Below are 26,264 nucleotides of genomic sequence, written 5' to 3' on the forward strand. Positions count from 1 at the left end.
GGTTAAGTGAATTAAGGTAACACAGGAGTGGGAATGGGTGGACTGTGTAATTTTATAGATAGAGGTATTACAGAGAGTAGAATGGGAGGCCAGCCAGGGGTGTATCAGAATAAGTGCAGTCAGAAGCTAACATGGAAGAGGGTTTCAGCAGCAGGTGAGGTATTGTTTCCTGAATAAGGGGGTGCTTTGGAGACAGAAGTGAACAGCCTAGGAGATGTCATGGATTTTGGATCATGAAATTGAAAACATTCTGACACTTACTATCCAGCACTTGTTGCTACTTTAATCTTTCCACCTTTCTTCTGATCGTGTCTTCCTCCTCATTTTTTTTGCCTCTATCATGTGCCGAAATCGCCCCTCCCCTTCCTGGCCCAATCTGCCTGTATCCTTCAACATAACCAGTGCACCAATCACCTCTGGTCTCTGTCTCACCATTTCCCCCGTCTCCTCTTTATACTGACAATTTCCCTTCTCCTGATCCTCTGCTATAATGCTGTCATACCACACTCCATCCCCATGGAAGCTGCTTGACCCACTAAGTGTTTCTTCAGCATGTTGGCTGTTTTTGCAGTAAAATGCTGCTACTTTATTAGGAACAGGTAAAGGAGTATGTCATGGACTGATGAGTTTGCAAAGAAACATGCAAGTATGAGACTAACTCAAGATGAACGTTAGAAATCTAATTTGTTCGATGAGGAGAAGTGGCAGAGGCAATTGTCGAAATGGTCTCTTGGAGATGATCGGAGGAAAGTTAAAGAATCTTTGCAGTGGAAAACATCCAATAAGACCCTTAAATAGTGGATAGTTTAAAAGTTTTATTCTTCCAATAATTTAGCTACCTCTGACCTGAATAATGTACTTATGTTTAGTAAATATTTTATTTTTACTTCTGAGGTTTAAATAACAACACAGTCAGTGGGAAATATTAAAGAAGTACATTGTTTTCCAAATCCAGAGTCATCACGGCTCATAAAATATCATAAATAGGCTGCAAAATGAAGATCTTTATTACTTCCACCAGAGTAGTGTAAATCCTGCAAAGAAGTTATGGCAGATATTCAGATTCTAATTTATTTATCACTTGTACATCAAAACACACAGTGAAATCAAAACATACGGTGAAATGTGTCATTTGCATTAACAACCAACACACCCGAAGGTATTAGAACTTATCCAACCAAAGAAGGCAGTGTTGGGTTGAAAATAGTCAAGAATTTATAGCAAATTCTAAATAGAAGAGTAAATGTGTATTTTGATTTTCTTTCCTCACAAACTTGTTAGGCAGTCACCTTTAAACTCTTCAGGGGGCTCATTAGCACTGCAGAGACCTTCCTCAGCCTCATCCAGGTCAAGCTCTTCTAGCTCAGCCAACAGGTAGGACCTTACATCGAGTTTATAAAGGGATAAACAGCTTGGCACCCAATCAAGAGACTATACACAAAATCTGTGTGAATTAGCACTACTTAAGTTACATCAAAGTACTCTAAAAGTCATTGTACACTTGTGATGATCTTCCATGAGCTACTGTAGTTGTGGTGTAATTGAACATTATTTACTTCTTCCAGTAGAACATTTGACATATGAAAGAATGTTACTCTGTTTACTCATGGAGTTGGCAATGTATTCATCAGCAAAGTTAGTCCTCTATAATGTCGAGTCCAGCTGTGTGGACAACCAGATGTAAAACAATTGAAGATGACTATTTTATTATGAAGAAAAACCATATGAACATACAATAGCTTAATTTTTGTACAATGGTTGGTTTCTTAATAAATTGAAATATATATTTGAAATAAAAATGGAAAAATCAAGCATAATTTAGACCATAAGACAAGATCATAAGACAAAGGAGCAGAAGTTGGCCATTTGGCCCATCGAGTCTGCTCCACCATTTTATCATGAGCTGATCCATTCTCCCATTTAGTCCCACTCCCCCACCTTTTCACCATAACCTTTGATGCCCTGGCTACTCAATTTAAGATACCACCTTAAATCAGCAGAACCTTGTGATCTGGGATCTTTGTGGATGGGACCTGACCTGGAGAATTGAACCTTGAACTGTTGTAAAATATAGTGGAAAACACAATCACAAAGCTTTGTGTTGGAACCAGCAGAAATTCTCCCCCCCTCCCAATTGTCACTAAGATGCTGAAGTCCTCAGAGTAGATTTAAAGAAATAAATTTCGAACTTGTTTTTGTCATTGGTACACAGATACTGTTAACTGACATTTGTAATGGGGTGTGGCTTAAGAATTTCTGTTAACTATTAGTGTTTCAAATTAGCATACTTCAGAGATTTGACCATTAACCCAATATTTGAGAAGAAATTTCATACCTTTTGGGGTAGGAAGGGAACTTGGAAGGTAGGACCCAATATCCATAACATTCTCTTAATGTTAAAACTTTGTCCCTATTAAATGAATAAACGTTTTAAAAAATATATCAAAGTAACTCATGTCCTCATCAAATGACATCACTGTTGATAAAAATCACTGGTATTGATCATATTTGCAAATTTTTTATTTAGTACAGGCATGTTAGTTCAGTGAGTGACATCAAGTATTTGTTAGAACTTTTGCAACAATGATTGGTTTTCTAAATCATTATCTTGTTGCAGTTCTACCTAGAAGAGATAACAGTCCTCTTTCTTAACCATGGCATTTTCCAGCATATTAGCCTGTTTTACACTGACCTCATATTTATCAAAGTCCCTCCCACTGATAGGTACTGAAGTAAAGATTTCATTAAGTACCACCCCCAGCCTCTTCCAACTCCAAACGTATTTCTGCATTTATCCCTGATTGATCCTACCCTCACTCTAGTCGTCCTCCAGATCTTCATTTACGTGTAGAGCACCTTAGGGTTTTCCTTAATCCTACTCACCAAGCTTTCACATGTCCCCTTCTAGCTCTCCCAAGTCCATTCTAAAGCTCGTTCCTAGCTAAGTTGTAACTTCCAAAAGTCCTATTTGATCCTTGCTTTTTCTGGCAATGTTACCTTTCTCCATTTTGGATCTGCTGCTGTGGCTTTAAGGACTGATTCATTCACTTTGACTTTGATGGTCTTGCTCTAAGAGCGTGCATTTCCTCCCTATCTACTACATCATAACTTTTAATGAAGCTTCATTATCTCTCTTAGCTAACACACTTAGCACACTTTTGTAATTTATTTTGATCTTTGTAGCTCTAGTTACAGATTGAATTACTTTGCCTTATAATGAAAAATTCTATCTTACTATGATAACTTTTTTATAAAAAGACAATTATAAAGATCATTGCACAACATATAACCTAACCTTCTGGTTACCCCTTCTCTTCTCACCTGCCCATCACCTCCCCCTGGTTACCCTCCTCCTTCCCTTTCTTCCACAGTCCATTGACCTTTTTACTGTCCTCTCCTATTAAATTTCTCTTCCACCTAACCCCTCCTAGTTTCTTACTTCATCCACCTTCACCCAGTTTCACCTATCACCTGCCATCTTGTACTCCTCCTCCATCTTCCTATTCCAACTTCTGCCTCCTTCCTCTCCAGTCCTGATGAAGGGTCTTGGCCTGAAAAGTTTGTTTAATCCCCTCCATAGGTGCTGCCTGCCGTGCTGAGTTAGTTCTTTCAGCACTTTGTGTGCATTGTTCAAGATTTCTAGCATCTGCAAAATCACTTGTGTTTGTATTTAACCAATCACAGTTCACTTCCTTGTTGACTCTTCAACAACTTAGTCTAAAAATCCACATCGTATATACTCCAGGAATTCATCCTCTACAGTAGTATTGCAAATTTGTTTTGGCTGGCCATTATTATTATTGTTGTTGTTATATCCCTTTTTGGTTCTGTTTCCCATAGTACAACTTGACAACTCCCTATAATGTAAGTAAAATGGGTAATTTAATGAAGCAAATAGTGCATTTTAAATACTCTTGAGATATATAAAGCTATACATTAATTTATGAGTAAAACTGCTGTTAGTGCTCTATTCAGTAATAAATTTTAGTTCAGAATATTTCCACATGTATATAATGTATGTTTTGCTGCTGAGAAATTATGACTGGAAGTTGAGAAAGTGCAGGCTGCTAACCATTTTCCCTTCCTTTAAGCACTCTGTGGCACAGCAGGTTGTTGTATCAATGCATTGTACCACAGATTAAATGCGATGTGTACTCTCACTGGTGAGTTTCCAGGTTTAGGTTAAATAGTTGGCAAGGTGCCAAACAAAAATGCACATGTCTACAGTGCCTGAGATACTTGCACAGTACTGTATTTGTCAAAGTGGAGTGGGGAGCAAGTTTGTAAATCTGGTGGGGGGAGAAGATGTTGGGAATGGCGAGGGTGGCACGCTGCAGGAGGGGTGTGTGGGACAAGAGGCAGTGGAGGAGCACCAGAAGTGGTCGGGGGGGTGGCACAGGTGCAGACACATCCAGCACTGAGACACCAGGCAAGATTATTTGATTCCAAACAATTGGTGTTCATTGTTCATTACAGAATGTCTCCATGGTGCTTCCTGTTCCCTCTCCCTTCCCCTTTTCCCAACCATGATTCCTCTCTCTCCCTGCCCCCTTCCCACTCTCAGTCCACAATGGAGACCCATATCAGAATCAGGTTTATCATCACTCATAAAATTACTATAGTACTGTGCAAAAGTCTTGGGCTCTGTCTGTCTCTCCCCTTTTCCACAGTACTGTACATACCTAGCAGCTGTTTACAATACAGCATAAAGGTATTAGAGACTGGCCACTCCCTTTGCCAGAGTATGTCAAAAGGTAATGGAAGTGTTCGAAATAAAAGATTACGCTCAGCAACTTCTGTACGTTGCTGTCTAATTTCCAGCAAATTGAACCTGATATATTTGAACACGAGGTTCGGCAGATGCTGGAAATCCACAGCAACACAGACAAAATGCTGGAGAAACTCAGCAGACCAGGTGGCAGCTGTAGAGAGCATAAGCAGTCAATGTCTTTGGCCCAAACATTGACTGTTTATTCCTGTCCGTAGATGCTGTCTGATGTGCTGAGCTCCTTTAGCATTTTGTGTGTGTTGTTTTTGAACACTTGTCACTGTCTTCTGAAACAAGTGTTCTAGAAACACTCAGCAAGATGGGCAGCATATGTTTCAGCTCTAAAACAATATGGGTTCAGAAACACTGTTTAACCTGGTGACCAGCATTTTCCATTATCATCTAATTTCCAACCTCGGAAGTACTGAGGGTCAGGAATACTGTCACACTCAGATGTGACTGTATTCTTCTTTGCTGTTTCCATAACAGTTTTGTTTTACCAGTCGGGGTGTTAGCCCTGAGCCGAACCCCCGAACCTGGAGGACTGGTGGACCACTCTTAGTCTGTCCTCTACCCTTTGACCTGTTTGGGAGGAGTGACCCTACAAGAGCCAAAGCATAAAAGCCCTGACCCCAGCCAACATGGTTCTCTGGGTCATTGAGGCACGCAAGCTTGCAAACCATGACAAGGATGTGATCCTTTGGAGGTTAAATCTCTTACTAATTCTTAAAGTAGCTAATTAGAATTTTTCCTTTGATTTCTGAAAAAGATAGTTAAAGTTGGGTTGCCCCATTACCACCTTTTGATCACCCTTTAAAATGTGGTATCATTTTATTGAATCTTCAATCTTGATTTTCCCACTAGTCCAAGGCTAGTACCATCAGACCAAAAACCCTTCCTTTCATATTCTAGTTGCATTAAAATAAAGGCCATCCCATTTGTAACCTTGAAAGCCTATTTGATTTACTTTGCAAACAGAACATTCTGTATGGAACAATCTGTGATAGATACTGCAAAGAGAATGTTAAGGGATTCAAAACATTTCAGCAGTTTTCAAAAGGTTGCATAAACAAGAACTGGAACTGGTCAGGCAGCATCTGTGGAGAGAGAAGCATATATGATGTTTTGGCTCACCAACATCTCATCAGAACTACTACACAAGTTGATATGTTTGCTTAGGATTTTTAATTACTGTGCTAAATTTAAGATAGAAAATACAAAGTTATTTTTTAGTCGGGGCATCAAAAGTTACAAGTCAGGAGAATGGGATTGAGGGGGATAATAAATCAGCCACGATGGAATGGCAGAACAGACTCAATGAGCCAGATGGCCTAATTCTCCTCCTTTGTCTTATGGTCTAGAATACATCTTCCATTTGACCAGCAAAGGGTTAACTGTTTCTTTGCTTTGCTTGAGAATCCAGCTTGTGTTTTCATTAGGCTGAAATTCTTGGAAATTCATTTGAGGGGTGACTCCATGAATAGCTTGAAGCAGGAGTGCTTTTGCAGACGTCACTGGTTTAACCTGAATCCGAGACACTGAATGTCAACAGGCAGTCTGAGATAAATTCGTCAGCATATGCTGCTGACCTTTTCTTGAACTGTTGGTTGTTTTGATTTCTTTTCCGCTTGTGACTCATTTCCCTTGTTATGTTGATTGCCACCTTTTATTTCTAGAATGCCATCACTGCTGCCTTTGGACAACGTGTTCCCAGTAGCATTCCCTGTATTTGTTTTCTTAGAACTTGTTGGTTTTATGTAATTAAAGTTGCATGGGGAATGAAAGGTGGTCTATAAAGCTTACATACATGTATTGCTGCCCTATCCTGTAGACACCAGACTGCTCTGAGGTAAAGATCATTTGTTTAACCCAGACAAAATTGAAAGATTTGTGAGGGTTTTATGCAAAGTATAGTCGTATTCCAAATAGGATGTTGTTTACAAGACTGAACCAGCTCTTGACTGCAGCTTGCCAGATTGATGTCACACAGCAGCAGCTCAGGACTTTTTACCTTACTCAAAATACTGGGTTTTTAATTGTTCTGGTATATTGAGCAGCCAGAAATCCTGCTTCATGACCAACTCTTGTGTTTGACTCCAGGCAGTGTCCACCTCCAGTGTCCCCACGTACTGAGTCAGCTCCAATTCCTGTCCCGACGCAGATTAGAAACTACCAGCGGATTGAACAGAACCTGCATGTCATTTCTGGCCACAACACTAATCCCTATGGATCACCCAGGTATGTCGTTTGTTGGTATTCTGTGTAGCTTACAGTGCGGTCCTAAAATGTTTCCACTTCCAAATTTCCTATCGGCAAAAGTTTTTAGGTTACTAGGTTACAATCTAAACTGATAAAGTTTGCAGTGCTCTGTGTTTGTTTCACAGTTGTATGAATGGAACAGAAGCAAAGTCTTAAACTAGATGGATTAAATTCAAGTCAAATGTCAAAAGTAAATGATCAAAGTATTGATATGTCACCAACTACTACCTTGAGATTCATTTTCTTGCAAGCATTTACAGGGAGATTTAAAAGAAATAGAACTCATGAAAAACTATCCATAAAGACTGACAAACAACCAATGTGCAAAAAAAGACAAATTGTACAAATAAAGGAAGTAATGCTGAGAGCATGAGTTGTAAAGGCCTTGAAAGTGAGGCTGTTGTGGTATCACACTCATATCATTGTGATTGACTCCAGCTACATTTGAAGTTAACGACCAGGCTGCAAAGTTTTGTAGCGCTTCCAGAGTCTCGACTACCATCTTGACAAAGTAACTCAAAGTGACCAAAAATTACTTGCCTTTTAAGTATTGGATATCAATAAGCTTGAAAGAGTACAGAGAACATTGACAAGGATGTTGCCAGGTCTGGAGTACCTGGGAAAGATTGAATAGGTTAGGACTTTATTCCCTGGAATGTGGAAGATTAAGGGTCAACTTGGTAGAGGTGTATGAAAATATGAGGGGTCTTGATAGGGTCATTGCAAGTAGGCTTTTTCCACTGAGGTTGGGTGAGACTTGACTTAGTGGTCGTAGGTTAAGGGTGAAATGTTTAATGGCAACTTGGGAAACTTCTTCATTCAAAGGGTGATAAGAATGTGTAAACAAGCTGCCAGCAGAGGTAGTGAAAGCAGGTTCGATTGCTACATTTGAGAAGTTTGGATACATACATGGATGGCAGGTTTATTGATGCCGGTCAATGGGATTAAGCAAAATAATAGCTCAGCACAGACTAGATGGGCCAAAGGGCCTGTTTTGGTGTTGTAGTGTTTTATGATTCTAAACGTGTTGCCTGTTATCTTTCTAATAAATCCACTTCTGAGGAGACAAAGTTTAAGTTGCACTCTATATTTTAAAATATTAGATCTCTAACTGAGGAGGAAATACCTCTTGAATGCGAGGTGGATGGAGTAGGTAGTTGAGAAGAGGAAGTCACACTGAGTTTAGACCTCTATGCCTCCACCAGCAAGGTTCTTGTCCAAACATATCATCAGAACCTCAGTCAGACTGAAAGTAAACCAATTATTTCAGAGTTTATCACCGTGCATCCTGTGGCTTAGATTGTGTCTCTGCTAGTTACTAAAATGCTGAGAAAGATGAAGTCATGGAGCACTAAGCACAGAAACAGGCCATTCGGCCCATCTCACCTGTACTGAACTATTAATCTGCCTGGTCCCCAAACCTGCACCTGGACCATAGCCTGCCATCCACGTACCCGTCCAAATTTCTCTTTAAGTGTTGGAATTGAATTCGCATCCACCACCCCTGCAGGCAGCTCATTCCACACACTCTCACCATGTTGCTAAAATATTGGAAGATATGATGGTGGGCAATTGTTAGCATGTGAGGAATGAGAAAACATCCTTTGCGTTTCCTTTATTTGCCTTGAGGCTGAATAGGCCTCTATGTTGTTGCTTGACTTCGTTTTGTTCAAACTGCAGTATGCAAAGTCAGTAGCAACGTTATTAGGAATTACTCTGTGTCCACTTTATTAGGTACAGGAGTGGTAACCAGTGCGGTCTTCTATTGCTGTAGCCCCTCCACCTTAAGGCTCGACATGCTGTCTGTTAAGAGATGCTCTTCTGCACATCACGGTTGTATTTGAGTTATTGTCGCCTTCCTATCAGCCTGAATCAGTCTGACCATTCTCCTCTGACTTCTCATTAACAAGGCATTTTTAACCACAGAGCAGCTGCTCATGGGATTTTTTTTTGCACCACTCTCTGTAAATTCGAGAGACTGTTGTGTGTGAAAATCCCAGGAGATTAGCGGTTTCTGAGATCGTCAAACCACCCTGCCTGGCACCAACAATTTTCCATGGTCAAAGTCACTTAGATCATATTTCTTCCCCATTCTGAAGTTTGGTCCGGACAACAGCTGAACCTCCTCATCCTGCATTCTTTTATGTATTGAGATGCTGGCACGTGATTGGCTGATTAGACATTTGCATTAACAAGGTGTACAGGTGTAGCTAATAAAGTGGCCACTGACTACATATTTCTCTTGTTTTATATAATCTAACAATTTTCCAGTCTCATTTATGATTTTTAAAGTTGCTACAAGAACTGGCCTGCTCATGATGACAAAGCCAAAGGAAAACATTGGCAGAGATATAGTTGTTTAACAGGTCTTTCAGCCTTCTTGACATTGGAATTCGTGGGTCTATTGCCTGGAGGTTCAGAATAAAGGTGGAAATGATCGTTTTATTTCAACATAGGCATACCTGTTTGAGCCATTGTTAGTAAAAATCTGTTAAACTATAGATCATAAAGACAGAAACAATCTTAGTTGTGGAAGTTATGTGTTGTGCTGCTGGGTCGGCTTTTACTGAAAACCCATGCTATAACCAGTTGTCAATCCATGGAAAGGTGTGATTATAAATAGGACAAATTATCCATTAGCTGGTAATTTACGTAGAAGATAATTATACATAAGTCAGGAAGTCTTTTATAACTGAGAGATAAATATAGGATGCCCATAAACACGTGACATTCTGCAGATGCTGGAATTCCAGAGCAATAAGCACAAAATGCTGGAGGAGCACAACGAGTCAGGCAGCGTCTGTGGAGGGGAATAAGCAGTCAATCTTTCGGGCTGAGACCCTTCATCAGGACTGGAGAGGAAGGGGGAAGAAGCCAGAATAGGGGGAGGGGGGAGGAGTACAAGCTGGCCAGGTGATGGGTGAGACCAGGTGAGCGGGAAGGTGGGTGGCTGGGGGAGAGGAGGATGAAGTGAGAAGTTGGGAGCTGATTGTGGAAGAGCTAAAGGGCTGAAGAAGGAGTCAGATGATGGAATAAGTGAATAAGAGTAAGATGATGGAGTAAGAGGCCCTTAATATCATAAAGGAGCTAGACTTCAGAGCAGCTGAGATTTGGTTATTAGAAATGAACCAAGAGAAAATGAATTCTAGTGATCTGGTAAATCGATGTTCTCCTCATCCCTGAGAATATTCAATTTGTGGGTCTTTGCTCATTACTTTTGTACAGTATACAGCAGTGGAGTTCAGTGCTTCCAAGCAGTAATACAGGAATTAAAACAAGATTCTATCCCTCTATTTTTGCCCATTGCTTTTGTAAACTAGACGTCCATAAGACTACACTAAGGTAATGTATTTGAGGAGTCAGACTTGGAACTATAGAACCATGAGAAAATCTACAGATGCTCGAAATTCCCATTCCAGCATCAGTCCATGGCCTTCTCTACTGTCATGTTGAGGCCACACTCAGCTTGGAGGAGCAACACCTTGTATTCCGTCTGGGTAGCCTGATAGCATGAACATAGATTATTCTAACTTCTGGTAATTGCCATTTACCTTTCCCCATTCCTGTTTTCCCCTTCTCACTGTATCTCCTTACCAGCCTATCACTTCCACCTAGTGCTCCTCCCACTTCCCTTTCTTCTATGGTCTTCTGTCTTCTCCTATCAGATTCCCCCTCTCCACCCCTTTATCTCTTTCTCCAATCAACTCCCCAGCTCTTTACTTCACCCCGTCCTCCTCTCCTGGTTTCACCTATCACCTACCACCTGTACTTCTTGCCTTCCAATCTCATTTTTTTTCCCAAACTATAGAAGGGTCTGGGCCCGAAATGTTTACCGTAGATGCTGCCTGGCCTGCTGAGTTCCGCCAGCATTTAGTTGGAGCTGTATAAATAATTGTTCATTTTCAGAAACAGGCTGAATAAAATGATAGTACCATTGAGAGTTTCACTGATTATCAATAGCTTATCCAGGACTCTAATGCTTTGAACTTAACTAGTTATGCCCTACTAACCGATCTTCTTGGTGCTTGTTAACTTGATTGGCTTTCTGTCCAGCAGTCCTTCACTGTTAAAATTCAGATCCACTTTCAGCTGTCTCCATGGCCTCACTCGCTCTTATATTTTGTGTTGGGATTTTAGCAAGACTGCCACCGCACGTGCTGAGTTCTTCCAGCAGCTCATTTTTTTTTAGACCATAGGACATAGGAGCAGAATTAAGTCATTTGACCCGTCAGGTCTCTTCCGGCATTTCATTTTGGTTGATGTATTATCTTGCTCAACCCCATTCTCTTTCCTTCTCCCAGTAACCTTTGACAGTCTTACTAATCAATATCCTAACAATCTCCATTTTAAATATACCGAATGACCTGGCCTCAGCAGCCATCTGTGGCAGTGAATTCAATAGGTTCAACCACCTTCTGGCTAAAAAACATTCTCCTAATCTCTGTTCTGAAGGAATGTCCTTCTATTCTGAGGCTGTGCCCTCTGGTCCTAGACTCTCCCACTATTGGAGACATCCTCTCCATGTCCACTCTATCAAGGCCTTTCAATCTTTGACAGGTTTCAATGAGATCTCTTCTCCCCCACCCCCATTCTTCCAAACTCCAGCAAGTACAGGCCCAAAGCCATTTAACAGTCCTCATACATTAACCCTTTCATTGCCCAAATAATTCTGGTAAACCTCGTCTGGACCATCTCCAATGCCAGCACGTCATGTCATAGATCAAAGGTCGAAAACTGCTCTTGGGAGTGCAACATGTACATTTACTGAGCTCCTGTGATTTGTGAGTGCAGACACTGATAGGGGAAGGAATGAGGGAGTTCAAAAGTTCCCAACACCTCAGTTAGATGGATTTATTGGATTTTGCTCCAGATTCCAGCTTCTGCAGTGTCCTGTCTCACCACAATGCAAATGTCTGTTGTGATTCATTGTTTTCCTTTTGAACCTTTCAGGTCTGGAATGGTAAAGAGATCTAATACAAGCCCAATGGGTTTCATGAAGCTTACAGGAGGGTCACCAGCTGCAGCTGATGCACCACAAAACCCAGGCCGCAGACTCTCCACTGGATCCTCCAGGCCATATTCCCCTTCACCTTTAGGTGTGTCAATGGAATACTTTCAATTGTATTATATTTTGTCTGTTCTGTTGCAAGCTGCAGGAAGTCAGTACTCGTCCATTTTTAGCCTACTCGGGTACAGATCTGTCGAGAACATTGTATAAAGACAATGCCTATCCTCAAACATGTTGTCTTTGACCCACATCCATTCTGACTCTGCTTGATCAGTCTGTACCTGCCCACTTCTTTGTTCTTCTATGCATGTAACAGCCCTGTTACATATTGCGTGGAGTAGCAGGATTAAAAGTTTTTACTGAATCTTGTTGGCAGTGGTGCACACTAGGCAACTCAGTGTGGGAGCTATGAGCCAAGCCCACTGAGATGAAAAACAAGCGCACCCAAAAGAGAGTGCCTCCCGCAAATAGGAGGCCCAGTCGACTCACCACGCAATTTATTGGTTATGTGTACACTCGCCACGATCTCGCAGTCGATCTGATACTGTGCAGGTCCTTTATTAATTTAAGGTTCCATGCATGTAGAATCTAGATTTCCTTTCTTCTGTAATCAAATGATGTAATGACATTTGTAATTTTCCAATCCCAAGAGGAAAATTCCTGATCCTTTAGAGCTTTGGACATTATACCTAATTCATCCACTATTTCATTCATTTTAGTACCATGGAATAGAAAGTGACAGGCAGAGATTTAGTTATTTTAATTCCCATTCTGTCTTTGTATAGTCTTTGCGATGCTTTTCCAAATGATTTATTTTGGTTCCCTTGGTTTTAGTAATCTGTTACTTCCTTCACTGTGAAATCTCATTGAAAGTGCTAATTTAATGAGCATGCTTTTTTTTTCTTTTGTGGTTTTGCACCAACATTTGGTGTGGATCTGTAGTTACCACGTACACTTGTATATAAAAATATTGCTGTTAGTTTTGAAAAGTTTTCAAGACAGTCAGAAATGCATATATGAAACTGCATCAATTTAAAATGATGGAAATTTGCCTTATTAATCGTTCCGTTTCTGCAGTTGGCACGATTCCTGAGCAGCTTAGCCACTGCTGCTGTGGTCTGCCCCCAGGACATGACTCACGATCCAGAACACCATCAGGTGAGCACTATAAAAAGTAGAAGTCAAGTTCCTTCATGCCAGTTGCTTTATGAAATGTGACTAAGTATCAACTATATTGGGGCAAGTATCTGTTCAGATGATCATAGGATCAAGGTGACAAGGCTTATCCATAATCACAAGACCAAAAGACATTTGAGCAGAATTAGGCCATTTGACCCATCGACTCTGCTTGCCATTCAATCATGGCTGATTCTTTTTTTTCCTCCCCTCGTCAGCCCCACTCCCCAACCTTTGATTCCCCATAACCTTTGATATCGTGTCCAATTAAGAACGTATCAAGCTCTACCTTAATTTCACCCAACGACCTGGCCTCCACAGCTACCACAGATTCACTACCACTTCTGTTCTAAATGGATGCCCCTCTATCCTGAGGCTATTCTGTCTTGTCCTAGACTCACCCACCATGGAAAACATCCTTTCTACTTCTACTCTGTCTAGGCCTTTCAATGAGATTCTCCTCCCTCCCTCCCCTCCCCCCCCCCCACCCGATCCTTCTAAATTCCGGTGAGTACAGACCCAGGGCTGTCAAATGTTCCTCGCATGATAACCCTTTCATTCCCAGAATCATCCTTGTGAACTCCTCTGAATCCTCCCCAATGCCATTACATCCTTACTTGGAAGAGGAGCCTAAAACTGTTCACAATACTCAACATGAGGCCTCAACAGTGCCTTATAAAGCCTCACATCCTGCTCTTGTGTTCTAGACCTCTTCAGATGAATGCTGACATTGCATTTTCTCCCTCACTACCGATTCTACCTGCAAGTTAACCTTTAGGGTATTCTGCACAAGGACTCCCAAGTCCCTTTGCATCTCAGATTTCTGGATTTTCTCCCCGATTAGAAAATAGTCTGCACGTTTATTTCTACTACCAAAGTACATGTCAATGTATTTTCCAACATTTTATTTCATTTGCCATTTTTTTGCCAATTCTCCTAATCAGTCTAAATCCTTCTACAGCCCATCTGTTTCCTCAATACTATCTGCCCCTCCTCCAACCTTCACATCATCTGCAAACTTGGCAACAAAGCCATCCATTCCATCATCTAAATCAATGATATACAGCATAAAAAGAAGCGGTCCGAACACCAACCCCTGTGGAACACCGTTGGTCACTGGCAGCCAACCAGAAAAGGATCCTTTTATTCCCACTCGCTGCCTCCTGCGAATCAGCCAATACTCTAACCATGCCAGTAACTTTCCTGTAATAGGCTAGACTAGAAGTGGAACATTTAGATGATCTAATGAGGATTAAAACATTATTAATTATTTAATGCTAAATAAATCTGTGTATAGATGACGTATTTGTAATAAAGATAGATGAGAAAAGGTTTATGAAAAGTGAAAGATTTTCTTTGCTGTTTCATTATACCTTTCAATTAATAAATAAAAGCAAGAGTATGTAATTTTTTTTTCATTCTAACTATTCATAGTATGCATATTACAAGAATAAACATTTAAAGTGCCGCGCAGTTTTCAGGCCATGTAGAAATTATCTGCTCAGTGCAATGGTTAGTCTCCGCAGCTGTGGGGGGGGGAAACAAAGTAGAGGGAATGTTGGTTAAACAGTTTAGAGGACACCACTTTGTGTTTTTAGTTCCGTTGAAATTGTGCACATTTAAGCCAGTTTGGTCCTTGTATATTTAAGAATAAAACTACTTGTAGTTATCATTACAGTTCATACCTGATGGCAGCCTTTTACCGGTGTGAGTGCTGAATGAGAATGTTTCATTAAGATTATACTAAAGAATTATTTCTTTCCTACAAGTTATTTTATGAATAACTTGTGAAGTTATTGCTGTCTGTTTGAAGTAAGCTAGTTCAGGATCAAATGAATTTACAAATACGGTACCGTTTGCATCAAAACATTGTATACTTTTTATAGATGAATTGCATTTCAAGTGTTTTTGCTGACATTTTGATATTAGTTGAGGAGGTGCTAATTAGAGGATTTTATAAATTGTGCAACTTATAATGTACTTTGTGTTTGCAAGTGTGCTTTTTAGAAGCTTCTGGAGTTCGGACTACGTAGATATAAAAATATGAAGATCTCCCAAACGAATGTTCAAAGTTCTAACCAATATGTATAATTCTAAAAATATTCTCTATCTGCCCGAACTAAACATGATGTTCTTCTGCTGTATCTGGAATATATAATTAACCTTCTAATATCTCCCACTTCTATTTATTACTTTTGCTTGTGCTATTATCCATCATTTGCTGTGAATTTGTTTTTGGAGATAAATTCTGTGAAAGAATTTAAGAACCTGCTTGGTTATAATTTGATATTTAAAAATCAGCTTTTTAATTGATAATTCTCAGGAATGTAGTTAAATAATGTGGTCTACAGTAAGTTAAGTACATTGATAACCAAGTAGATTTGGTTTAAGGAATGAATTTAGGGCATTGTCACTGAATCAGAATCAGGTTTATTGTCACTGACATATGTCACGAAATTTGTTATTTTGCAACAGAAGTACAATGTGATACATTAAAGGAAGCTATAAGTTACAGTAGGAAATATACAACTATGTTTTCACTGTGATACAATATCACTGGAGATTTATTTTGTTGATTTTGTGAGACTTAAACTCGAATACTGTTTCCAGGTTCACCATCCCCTCAATCACACTTAATGGGTGCAAGACTCCAAAGTGCCCCGACTCTTACTGACATCTACCAGAGCAAACAGAAACTCCGTAAGCAGCACTCAGAGCCGTTATATCCTCCATCAGCGGGCTATGGATGTAGCCATTCTCCACAACCTGGTAGACCTGTTAGCCTGGGTACTTCTCCTACGAAACATATGGGAACATCTCCACGAACGTCTGACTGGCTACATAAAACTCCCTTGCCCACTATCATTGGGTCACCAACAAAGGTGCGTAAATGTATTTGGTTATATTAGTCGCTTCCATAGAATGAAATTTATATTCAAATTTGCTTTGGAGGTTGGGATAGGTGTTCCAATACCTTTCAGATGAATTTCAGTTTAACATGTGTGTGCTGTCATAGACTACTGCTCCACTCAAGCTACCTAAAACTCAAGCATCTTCCAATTTACTTGCCTTGGCTGCACAGCAAGAATTAACTGAGAGTCCAGCAGTACAGTCCAAAGCCATGCTGGAGGCTAGAGAGTTCTGCATCTACCATCCACAAGCGAGTGCTAAACGAACAGCCTCTGAGAACAAAACTACTTTTGGCAGGTATCCTTCTCCTTATTGTCTGGTGTCTGCGCGATCTACAGTAGCCCATGTCTAGTATTATGAGCAAACAATATATATTTTTTCTGGGCAAGACAGACAAGTGCCCCCAGGGTTGGTGCCGATCTCGTAATGTCTGCTGATGTGGAATAGAGGGAGTACGTAGTCTGAGCTATAATTGACTTGGGTTTTCCTAATTCTGATAAATTTACTTTGTACCCAGCTACTGACTGTCCTTAGTGGTGGTGTTCTGGTTATGTTCTGTCCAACAATACTGAAACAAGGTCATTTGGTCACATATCTCTTTGCTGTTTGTGGGCCAGCCGTGTTTAAATTATTTGGTGTGTTTCTTGTTTCTTTATAACAGTGACCTCATCTAATTGGCTGTAAATAACTTTGTCTTGAAGTTATCAATTTCTTGATGTAAAGCCAAGCTAAAAATCCGCCCCCGCCCCAAGTAACCCTAATATGTTGGCATATTTTAGTTCACTGTTCAGCCATAAGTAAATTACTCAAAACCTGATAAAATAATGTTAAGCCAACACATTCCTGAAGAAGGGTCTCGGCCCTAAGCTCGACGGTTTGTTCCTTTCCATAGATGCTGCCTAGCCTGCTGGTATCCTCCAGCGTTTTGTGTGTGTGTGTTGCTTTGGATCTCCATCTGATAAAATATGTTTTGAACCTTTTTGTAGATCTGTAAGTACTGGAAAATTATCTGATCAAGCAACAAAGGCCACATTTGGAGGACAGACCTATCAAGGAAGTACTGACAGTCTGAATACTGAGCGTCCAATGGATATAGGTAAAGAAAATTTCTCATCACAATATTATGATAATATCTCTTCAATTCTCCCCTCCTTTCAGATATGACTATTTTGTGTTTCATCTTTTATATCTGCTCTGGGGGCAACAAATATTTACAAGTTCCTTCCTGTCCTCTTGTTTAAGGTCACTGATATTTGTAATCTGACTTTCTCCATCAATAGAACAGTGAGGTGACCTTTTCCATATTCATTCTGCAGCAACTGCTGCAAACCTCTGGTTTGCTTTCCTTCAAATGTATCACGTACACCAAAACATCTAGTGAAATGCCGGCATTCGCGTAAGCAACCAGCACGCCCAAGGATACGCTGGGAGGTAGCCCGCAAGTGTCGCCACACTTTCTGGCGCGCCAACACAGCAGGCCCACAAAGTTCAGCAGAGCAATACAGGTAGCAGCAGCAAATACAACGCACGCACGCGCACACACCAGCACAGTTCAGGTTCGATTCCGATGCTGTCTGTAAGAAGTCTGTACGTCCTTCTCATGAGCGCATAGGTCTCATGAGTGCTCCACTTTCCTCCCACATTCCAAAGATGTACCAGTTAGTAGGCTAATTGGACATTGTAAATTGTCCTGTGATTAGACTAGGGTTAAATAGGTGGGTTGCTGAGTGATGTGACTCGTTGGGCCAGAAGGGCCTGAACTGCGGTACATCTCTAAATAAAATGCCTGAGGAGCTCAGCAAGTCGAGCAGCACCTATGGAGAGAATAAACCATCTATGTTTCAGGCCCAGACCCTTCATCAGGACTGTTCTGCCCATGACACTGATTTACTGTTTTTCTCCATAGACGCTGCCAGATCTGCTGAGTTCCTCCAGCATTTTGTGTGGGTTATTCTGGATTTCTAACATCTGCAGAATCTCTTGTGTTTTTTTAACAACAATTTCTTTCTGTGAGTTTTGCAAAGACAGTCTTTGAAACACTGTTTGGTGCATAGGTGATAGGTAGGTAAGGAGGCTGTAGAACACTGGTATGCCGTTGTAGTAAACACAAGAGATTCTGAAGATGCTAGAAATCCAAGGCAACACACACAACGCTGGAAGAACTCAGCAGGTCAAACAGCATCTATGGGATGGAATAAGCAGTTGTTTTGGGTTGAGTCCATAAGACATCGGAGCAGAATTAGGCCATTCAGCCCATCGAGTCTGCTCCGCCATTCCATCATGGCTGATCCCGGACTCCACTCAACCCCATACATCTGCCTTCTCGCCATATCCTTTGATGACTTGACCAATCAGGATATTATCAACTTCCGCCATAAATACACCCACGGACTTGGCCTCCACTGCAGTCTGTGGCAGAGCATTCCACAGATTCACTACTCTATCTAAAAAAAATTCCTCCTTACCTCTGTTCGAGAAGGTCGCCACTGAGTCTTGAGGCTGTTCCCTCTAGTTCTGGATACTTCCACCACAGGAAACATCCTCTACACATCCACCCTATCCAGTCCTTTAAACTTTCGGTAGGTAATGAAGGGTCTTGGCTGAAACGTTGACTGTTAATTCTTTCTAATAGGTACTGCCTGACCTTCTGAGTTCTTCCAGCAATTTCTTTTTGGTCTGCTGCGGTACTTTGGAACAGGCTGTCTTCCAGCTTCCTGTGAAGTGCTAAGCTGGGTCAGAAATATAGTTTTAGGGTTAACCCTGGAGCAGAAAGGAAGGAAGGTCAGCTGGCCACGCTGCTGCTGGTGTTGGACCAGGCACACAAAGTGATGGCAGCTTTAGACTTGCAGTGTATTATTTAGCATCCACTGTTAAACCACCTGAATGAACTTCCACTGTCCAGCATTGCACATGCCATCAGGAATGACTAAATGAGAAAAGAGTGGGGAGGGGGGGGGGGGCTGGGGCTGAAGCCTGCTAGGACTTACCTGGCCTGAGTTCAGTGCATCACCTGCACTGGAGGGAGGTGCTGAAGTGAATGAAGAAATAGGGCGGGGAGAGGAATTCCAGTGGAAAAACTAGAATGGATAGTTTAAACTTGTTCTGTTACAGATATCTGAATTAATCTACTTCGGGTCTTTCCTACACCCAGTCCAAATGAATGGACAGTCTGAAGCCACAAAACCTTGATAGAGTGCATAATTGCACCTGAAAGGTCTTTTTTCAGCAATGGTGATGCCCCCTCTCTCTCTCTCTGACGGACTGGCATCAAAAATTCATCATGTTAGAATAATTTGAAATGTACTTGGAGCACACATAAGCCCAATCAGTATAGATTCTAATTATGTGCAGAGTGGTAATAGTGCACAGAGTTCAACTGAGGCAAGTCTGTGCCTTTTGTGATTTGCACACCTCAAATTCTCTATTTTCCAGTAATTTCACACCTGCCCCCTTCCCTCTTTTTCCATTCCCCATTCCGACTCCTCTCTTACCCCTTCTCTCCTCACCTGCTTATCGCCTCTCTCTGGTGCCCCTCCTCCTCCGCTCTCTCCCATGGATCAGATTACTACTTAAATAAGAGAGAATCTACAGATGCAGAAAATCAGAGCAACACACGTAAAATGCTAGAGGAACTCAGCAGGCCAAGCAGCATCTATGGAAGAAAAGTACAGTCGACATTTTGAGCTGAGACCCTTCAGCAGATGACTCCATCTTTTTTTTTCTCCAGTCCTACTGAGGGGTCTCAGCCCAAAATGTCGACTATACTTTTTTTCCATAGATGCTGCCCGGCCTGCTGAGCTCCTCCAGCATTTTGTGTGTGTTACTTCTTAACCTCTTTACCTCTTCCACTGTCACCTCCCAGCTTCTCACTTGACTCCTCCCTCCCTCTCGCTCCCCCATCTTCTAACTCCTGGCTTCTTCCACCATCTTTTCCAGTCCTGATGAGAAGTCTTGGCCCAAAACATTGAGTGTTTATTCTTCTTCACAGATGCTACCTTACTTGCTGAGTTCCTCCAGCATTTAGTTAAAATGTTAAAATTGTACAAGGCATTGGTAAGGCCAAATTTGGAATACTGTGTACAGTTCTGGTCACTGAATTATAGGAAAGATATCAATAAATTAGAGAGAGTGCAGAGACGATTTACAAGGATGTTACCTGGGTTTCAGCACTTAAGTTACAGAGAAAGGTTGAACAAGTTAGGTCTCTATTCATTGGAGCGTAGAAGGTTGAGGGGGGATTTGATCGAGGTATTTAAAATGTTGAGAGGGATAGATAGAGTTGACGTGAATAGGCTGTTTCCATTGAGAGTAGGGGAGATTCAAACGAGAGGACATGATTTGAGAGTTAGGGGGCAAAAGTTTAAGGGAAACACGAGGGGGTATTTCTTTACTCAGAGTGATAGCTGTGTGGAATGAGCTTCCTGTAGAAGTAGTAGAGGCCAGTTCAGTTGTGTCATTTAAGGTAAAATTGGATAGGTATATGGACAGGAAAGGAGTGGAGGGTTATGGGCTGAGTACGGGTAGGTGGGACTAGGTGAGATTAAGAGTTCGGCACGGACTAGGAGGGCCGGAATGGCCTGTTTCCGTGCTGTGATTGTTATATGGTTAGTGTATGTTGCAATCTTTATTCCTGTTTGTGTGATTTATTTTTGTTACTGCCCAGCTCCAGCAGGTGCTTCCGGTTTGGCAATGGGTTCCCCTGCCACAGTGATAGGAGTGAGCCCAAGGACTGTGGTGTTCACTGTCGGCTCACCACCAAGCAGTGTCACCCCTCCCCATAGCAGTCACATGGTCACCAGAGCAAGGACCATGTCAGGTAAGCCTTGGTTGCTGTCAAGAATAACATTGGCATTAATTTAATTTTATTTATTATTTATTTGCATGGGTGTGTATTTAGAGATGCAACACGGAAAAGCCTTTCCAGCCCAATGAGCTGTACTGCCCAACAACCCACCTATTTAACACTGGCCTAATCACTTTACAATTTGCAATGACCAATTAACCTACTAACCGATATGTCTTTGGACTGAGAGAGGAAACTGGAGCTCCTTGAGGAAACCCACACATTGACAGGGAGCATGTCCTTATAAACAGCACTGGAAGCAGACTGTGAACTCTGACACACTGAAATGTAATAGCCTAGGGCTAACGGCTAAGCTACTGTGGCACGCAATTCGCCCTTCATCCTTTCAGAACGTGCCAACTGGTATGGGGAAGAGAGCTGACATTATTCCAAGTAAACCAGTCAGCCTTTATTTTGCAGTAATATTACAGGAAGAATATCATTTGTAAATGGCCTTGATTTTTCTCATACATTGTAAAATTAGCTTTATTTGTCACATATACATTGGAACATAGAGTGAAATGTTTTTTGTATCAGATCAAATTAATGAGGTTTGTACAGGGCAGCCCACAACTGTCACCACGCTTCCAGCCTCAACATAGCATGCCCACAACTCACTAGCACTACCTTGTCCTTTTTGGGAATGTGGGAGGAAACTGGAGCACCCAGAGGAAACCCACGGTCACAGGGAGAATGTACAAACTCCTTACAGACAGCGGCGGAAATTGAACCCCGATCTTACAGCTGACACTGTAAAGCGATTGCACTAGCCAGTACACTGCCATACCGCCCCTAGAATGAGTGCTAAGAAGATTAGATCTGTTTGCCATTTTCTTTATTTCTGTTTTCAGGGAATTGTGTGATTTGAAATAATGCTAATTTAGCTCTAGTTTATAACTGTATTCCACCTCCATTAAAATATACTGTAGCGATGTGCTACACACAGCGCTGAAATAATGACACGCAGTCGGTAAGTCGTTTCGAGACTAGTTTATTCAAACTTCGCGGTGCTGGCATTTAAATCCCTAGTGCCCACCCTCTCCGGGCGGAAATGACGTCAGAGGTGCATTACCAAAGTCTTCCCCCCCGTGCGCTGGCTATTTGTGAGCCGGTTCGCCTGCGCAGAAAGTGGGTCGCCACATAACCCCCCCCCCCCCCCCCCCAGAACCGGCGATACAACCCCCAATGTCCACAGTCTGGATCAGCCTCTGTTTGGGAGGTCTGCCTCTGTGCCGCGGTGCCTGAACTTCGACCGACTGCGCCAAGTCCACATGGGCTGGTTTGAGTCGGTCCACCATGCAAACCTTCTCTCTCCCCCCAATGTCCAGAACGTATGTGGACCCGTTGTTGTTGATCACCCTGAACAGCCCCTCGTACGGCCGCTGTAGCGGTGCCCGGTGTCCGCCCCTTCGTACAAACACAAACTTACAGTTCTGTAGGTCTTTGGGTACATGGGTCGGGGTCCGTCCGTGCTGTGAAGTTGGTACGGGGGCCAGGTTGCCGAGCCTTTTGTGTAGCCTGTCCAGGACTGCTGCGGGTTCTTCCTCTTGCCCCCTTGGGGCTGATATGAACTCTCCCGGGATGGCCAGGGGCGTGCCGTATACCAACTCGGCCGACAAGGCGTGCAGATCCTCTTTGGGCGCTGTACGAATTCCAAGCAGGACCCAGGGAAGCTCATCCACCCAGTTAGGTCCCCTCAGGCGGGCCATGAGAGCGGACTTCAAGTGACAGTGGAAGCGTTCCACCAGTCCGTTCGACTGCGGGTGGTAGGCAGTTGTGTGGCGCAGCTGCGTTCCCAACAGGCTGGAGGTGAACTGGGCGTCTCTGTTGGAGGTAATGTGGGCCGGTACCCCGAAGCGTGCTACCCAGGTTGCGATCAGTGCTCGGGCGCAGGAATCGGCAGATGTGTCAGTGAGCGGGACTGCCTCTGGCCACCTCGTGAACCGGTCTACCATCATTAGGAGATACCGCGCTCCTCGGGACACTGGTAGGGGGCCCACGATATCCACATGAATGTGGTCGAACCTCCGGTGGGTGGGTTCGAACTGCTGTGGCGGGGCTTTAGTGTGCCGCTGCACCTTGGCTGTTTGGCACTGCGTGCACGTTCTGGCCCATTCACTGACCTGCTTGCAAAGTCTGTGCCACGCGAACTTGCTGGAGACCAGCCAGACGGTTGTCCTGATAGATGGGTGCGCCAAACCGTGTATGGAGTCGAAAACTCGCCGCCTCCAGGCTGCCAGGACGATGGGGCGAGGTTGGCCAGTAGTCACGTCTCACAGGAGGGTCCTCTCACCTGGGCCTACGAGAAAGTCCTGCAGCTGCAAACCCGAGACTGCGGTCCTGTAGCTGGGCATCTCGTCGTCTGCCTGCTGCGCCTCCGCCAGTGCTGCATAGTCCACCCCCAGGGACAGGGCCTGGACAGCTGGTCTGGAGAGTGCGTCCGCCACGACATTGTCCTTTCCTGAGACATGCTGGATGTCCGTCGTGTACTCGGAGATGTAGGACAGATGTCACTGCTTGTAGGGATCGGACACCTTCCTGAACGCGAAGGTCAATGGTTTGTGGTCTCTGAACACGGTGAACGGCCTGCCTTCTAAGAAGTACCTGAAATGCCGGATTGCCAGATACAGTGCCAACAGCTCCTGGTCAAAAGCACTGTACTTGAGTTCGGGTGGTCGTAGGTGCTTGCTGAAGAACGCCAGGGGTTGCCAGCGCCCCTTGATGAGCTGCTCCAGCACCCCACCGACTGCTGTGTCAGATGCGTCCACCGTGAGGGCGGTCAGAACATCCGTTCTGGGGTGCACCAGCATCGCGGCATCTGCCAAGGCTTCCTTGGCTTTAACGAAAGCGGCTGCGGCCTCCTCGTCCCAAGTAATGTCCTTGCCTTTACCCGACATCAGGGTGTGCAAAGGGCGCATGATACGGGCTGCTGAGGGGAGGAAACGGTGGTAGAAGTTCACCATACCAACGAACTCCTGCAGGCCTTTGACCGTGTTGGGCCGGGCAAAGTGGTGGATTGCATCTACCTTGGCGGGCAGAAGTGTTGCCCCGTCTTTGATAATCCTGTGGCCCAGGAAGTCGATGGTATCGAGACCGAACTGGTATTTGGCCGGGTTGATCGTGAAGCCGAAATCACTCAGGCGGGAGTAGAGCTGGCGAAGGTGGGACAGATGCTGCTGGCTATAAGGATGTCGTCCAAGTAGATGAACGCAAAGTCCAGGTTGCGGCCCACCACGTCCATTAGCCGCTGGAACGTCTGTGTGGCATTCTTCAGGCCGAACGGGGTGATGAGTGCTGTTTTGGGGATGTCTTCAGGGTGCACCGGATTTGATGGTATCCCCGGACGAGGTCTACTTTGGAAAAGATTCTTGCCCCATGCAGGTTAGCTGCAAAGTCCTGTATCTGCGGCACGGGGTAGTGGTCTGGAGTGGTAGCCTCGTTCAGTCTGCAGTAGTCGCCGCATGGTCTCCAACCCCTGGCTGCTTTGGGCACCATGTGAAGGGGGGAGGCCCAAGGGCTGTTGGACCTCCGTACGATCCCCAATTCCTCCATCCTCTTGAACTTCTCCTTCGCCAGGCGGAGCTTTTCTGGGGGGAGCCTTCGTGCGCTGGCATGGAGGGGTGGTCCCTGGGTCGGAATGTGGTGCTGTACCCCGTGTCTGGGCATGGCTGCCATGAACTGCGGTGCTAGAATCGATGGAAAGTCCGCCAGGATTCTGGTGAATTTGTTGTCCGACAGTGTGATGGAGTCCAGGTGTGGGGCCGGCAACTTGGCTTCACCCAGGGACAACATCTGGAAAGTCTCGGCATGTACCAGTCTTTTCCCGCCCCAGGAGTGGTTGGGCCACCGTGGCCAGTTTGAAGTCCCACGTGAACCGGCTGGCGCCGAACTGCAGCTGCACTATGCGGGTGCCGTAGATCCGTATCGTGCTGCTGTTTGCCACCCTCAGGGTGGGTCCTGGCTTCCTGTTGCAGGTGTCGTACCCCGTCGGGGGCAAGACGCTGATCTCCGCTCTGGTGTCAACCAAGAAGCAGTGTGTTGACTGTTTGTCCCAGATGTACAAGAGGCTGTCCTGGTGGCCAGCCGCCATAGTCATTAGCGGCAGCTGGCCCTGGCCATGGCAGGGCGGGCGACAACGGCGGGCTTTTGTGCCCCATCGCTGGTGGTAGAAACACCACTGTTCACTGGCCTCCTCACTCCTGCCTCTGTGTTGTGTGCGCCCCCTGCCAGGCCTGGTCTGATCTGCTGTTGGGCGCGTGGCCTGGTAATCTGACCGACGGACGCCACGCTCTCCCTCTTGGCTTTCCACAGCACGTCTGCCCTGGCCGCCACCTTCTGGGGGTCGCTGAAATCTGCATCGGCCAGCAGCAGATGTATGTCCTCGGTCAGTCACTCTAGGAACGCTTGCTCGAACATGAGGCAGGGCTTGTGTCCGTCAGCCAGGGCCAGCATCTCGTTCATCAATGCTGACGGCAGTCTGTCTCCCAAACCATCCAGGTGAAGCAAGCAGGCACCCCGCTCACGCCGTGAGAGGCCAAAGGTCCCAATGAGCAGCGCTTTGAATACTTCATATTTGCCTTCTTCCGGGGGCGACTGTATGAAATCCGCAACCTGGGCGGCTGTCTCCTGGTCAAGGGCGCTCACCACGTTGTAGTAACGCGTGGAATCAGAGGATATCTGCCGAATCTGGAACTGGGCTTCTGCTTGGCTAAACCACACACGTGGTCGCAGCGTCCAGAAAGTCGGCAGTTTTAGCGAAACTGCGTGAACAGATGAAGAGTCGGTCATCTTTGGTCCAAATCCCATTTGGACCGTTGGGGTCACCAATGTAGCGATGTGCTACACACAGCGCTGAAATAATGACACGTAGTCGGTAAGTCGTTTTGAGACTAGTTTATTCAAACTTCGTGGTGCTGGCATTTAAATCCCTAGCACCCGCCCTGTCCGGGCAGAAATGACATCAGAGGTGCATTAACAAAGTCTCCCCCCACGCGCTGGCTAGTTGTGAGCCGGTTTGCCTGCGCAGAAAGTGGGTTGCCACAATACCTTATTTTATTTTGTTCCTTTTTTTTTGTCCTCGGTTTCTTACAGTTGGCTCGGGAAGCCCGCTGGGATCTCTCTGCTCTAACAGTGGGCGAATTTACATGGGTTCCCCGCCCGGTGGTTCAATGGGCACCTCCCCTCCCGGAGCAGAGGCTCCCTCAAGTTTGAAGTACATGACGTTTGGAACCTCGCCTCCCAGTTTGGAAGGATTTATCACATTTGAAGCTCCTGAACTTCCAGAAGAGACTTTAATGGAG

The 26,264-nt window shown here is 44.0% G+C and overlaps 1 protein-coding gene across 4 annotated transcripts in view; it reads left to right on the forward strand.

Moving 5' to 3' along the window:
- ulk2 (unc-51 like autophagy activating kinase 2) overlaps positions 1–26,264 on the forward strand; it is a 123,450-nt gene that overhangs the window by 82,274 nt on the left and 14,912 nt on the right. For 2 of the 4 annotated variants that reach the window (XM_073053188.1, XM_073053187.1), the window contains 9 exons: positions 1,282–1,374; positions 6,869–7,006; positions 11,978–12,123; positions 13,113–13,193; positions 15,822–16,093; positions 16,228–16,418; positions 17,108–17,217; positions 20,785–20,937; positions 26,056–26,264. In XM_073053188.1, the coding sequence (XP_072909289.1) occupies positions 1,282–1,374; positions 6,869–7,006; positions 11,978–12,123; positions 13,113–13,193; positions 15,822–16,093; positions 16,228–16,418; positions 17,108–17,217; positions 20,785–20,937; positions 26,056–26,264 (1,393 nt within the window). The remainder of the gene's footprint in view (positions 1–1,281; positions 1,375–6,868; positions 7,007–11,977; positions 12,124–13,112; positions 13,194–15,821; positions 16,094–16,227; positions 16,419–17,107; positions 17,218–20,784; positions 20,938–26,055) is intronic. The other 2 variants (XM_073053189.1, XM_073053190.1) reach the window with 2 other exon arrangements.

The sequence above is a fragment of the Hemitrygon akajei genome, chromosome 8 (assembly GCF_048418815.1).
Source record: "Hemitrygon akajei chromosome 8, sHemAka1.3, whole genome shotgun sequence".
NCBI lineage: Eukaryota > Metazoa > Chordata > Chondrichthyes > Myliobatiformes > Dasyatidae > Hemitrygon > Hemitrygon akajei.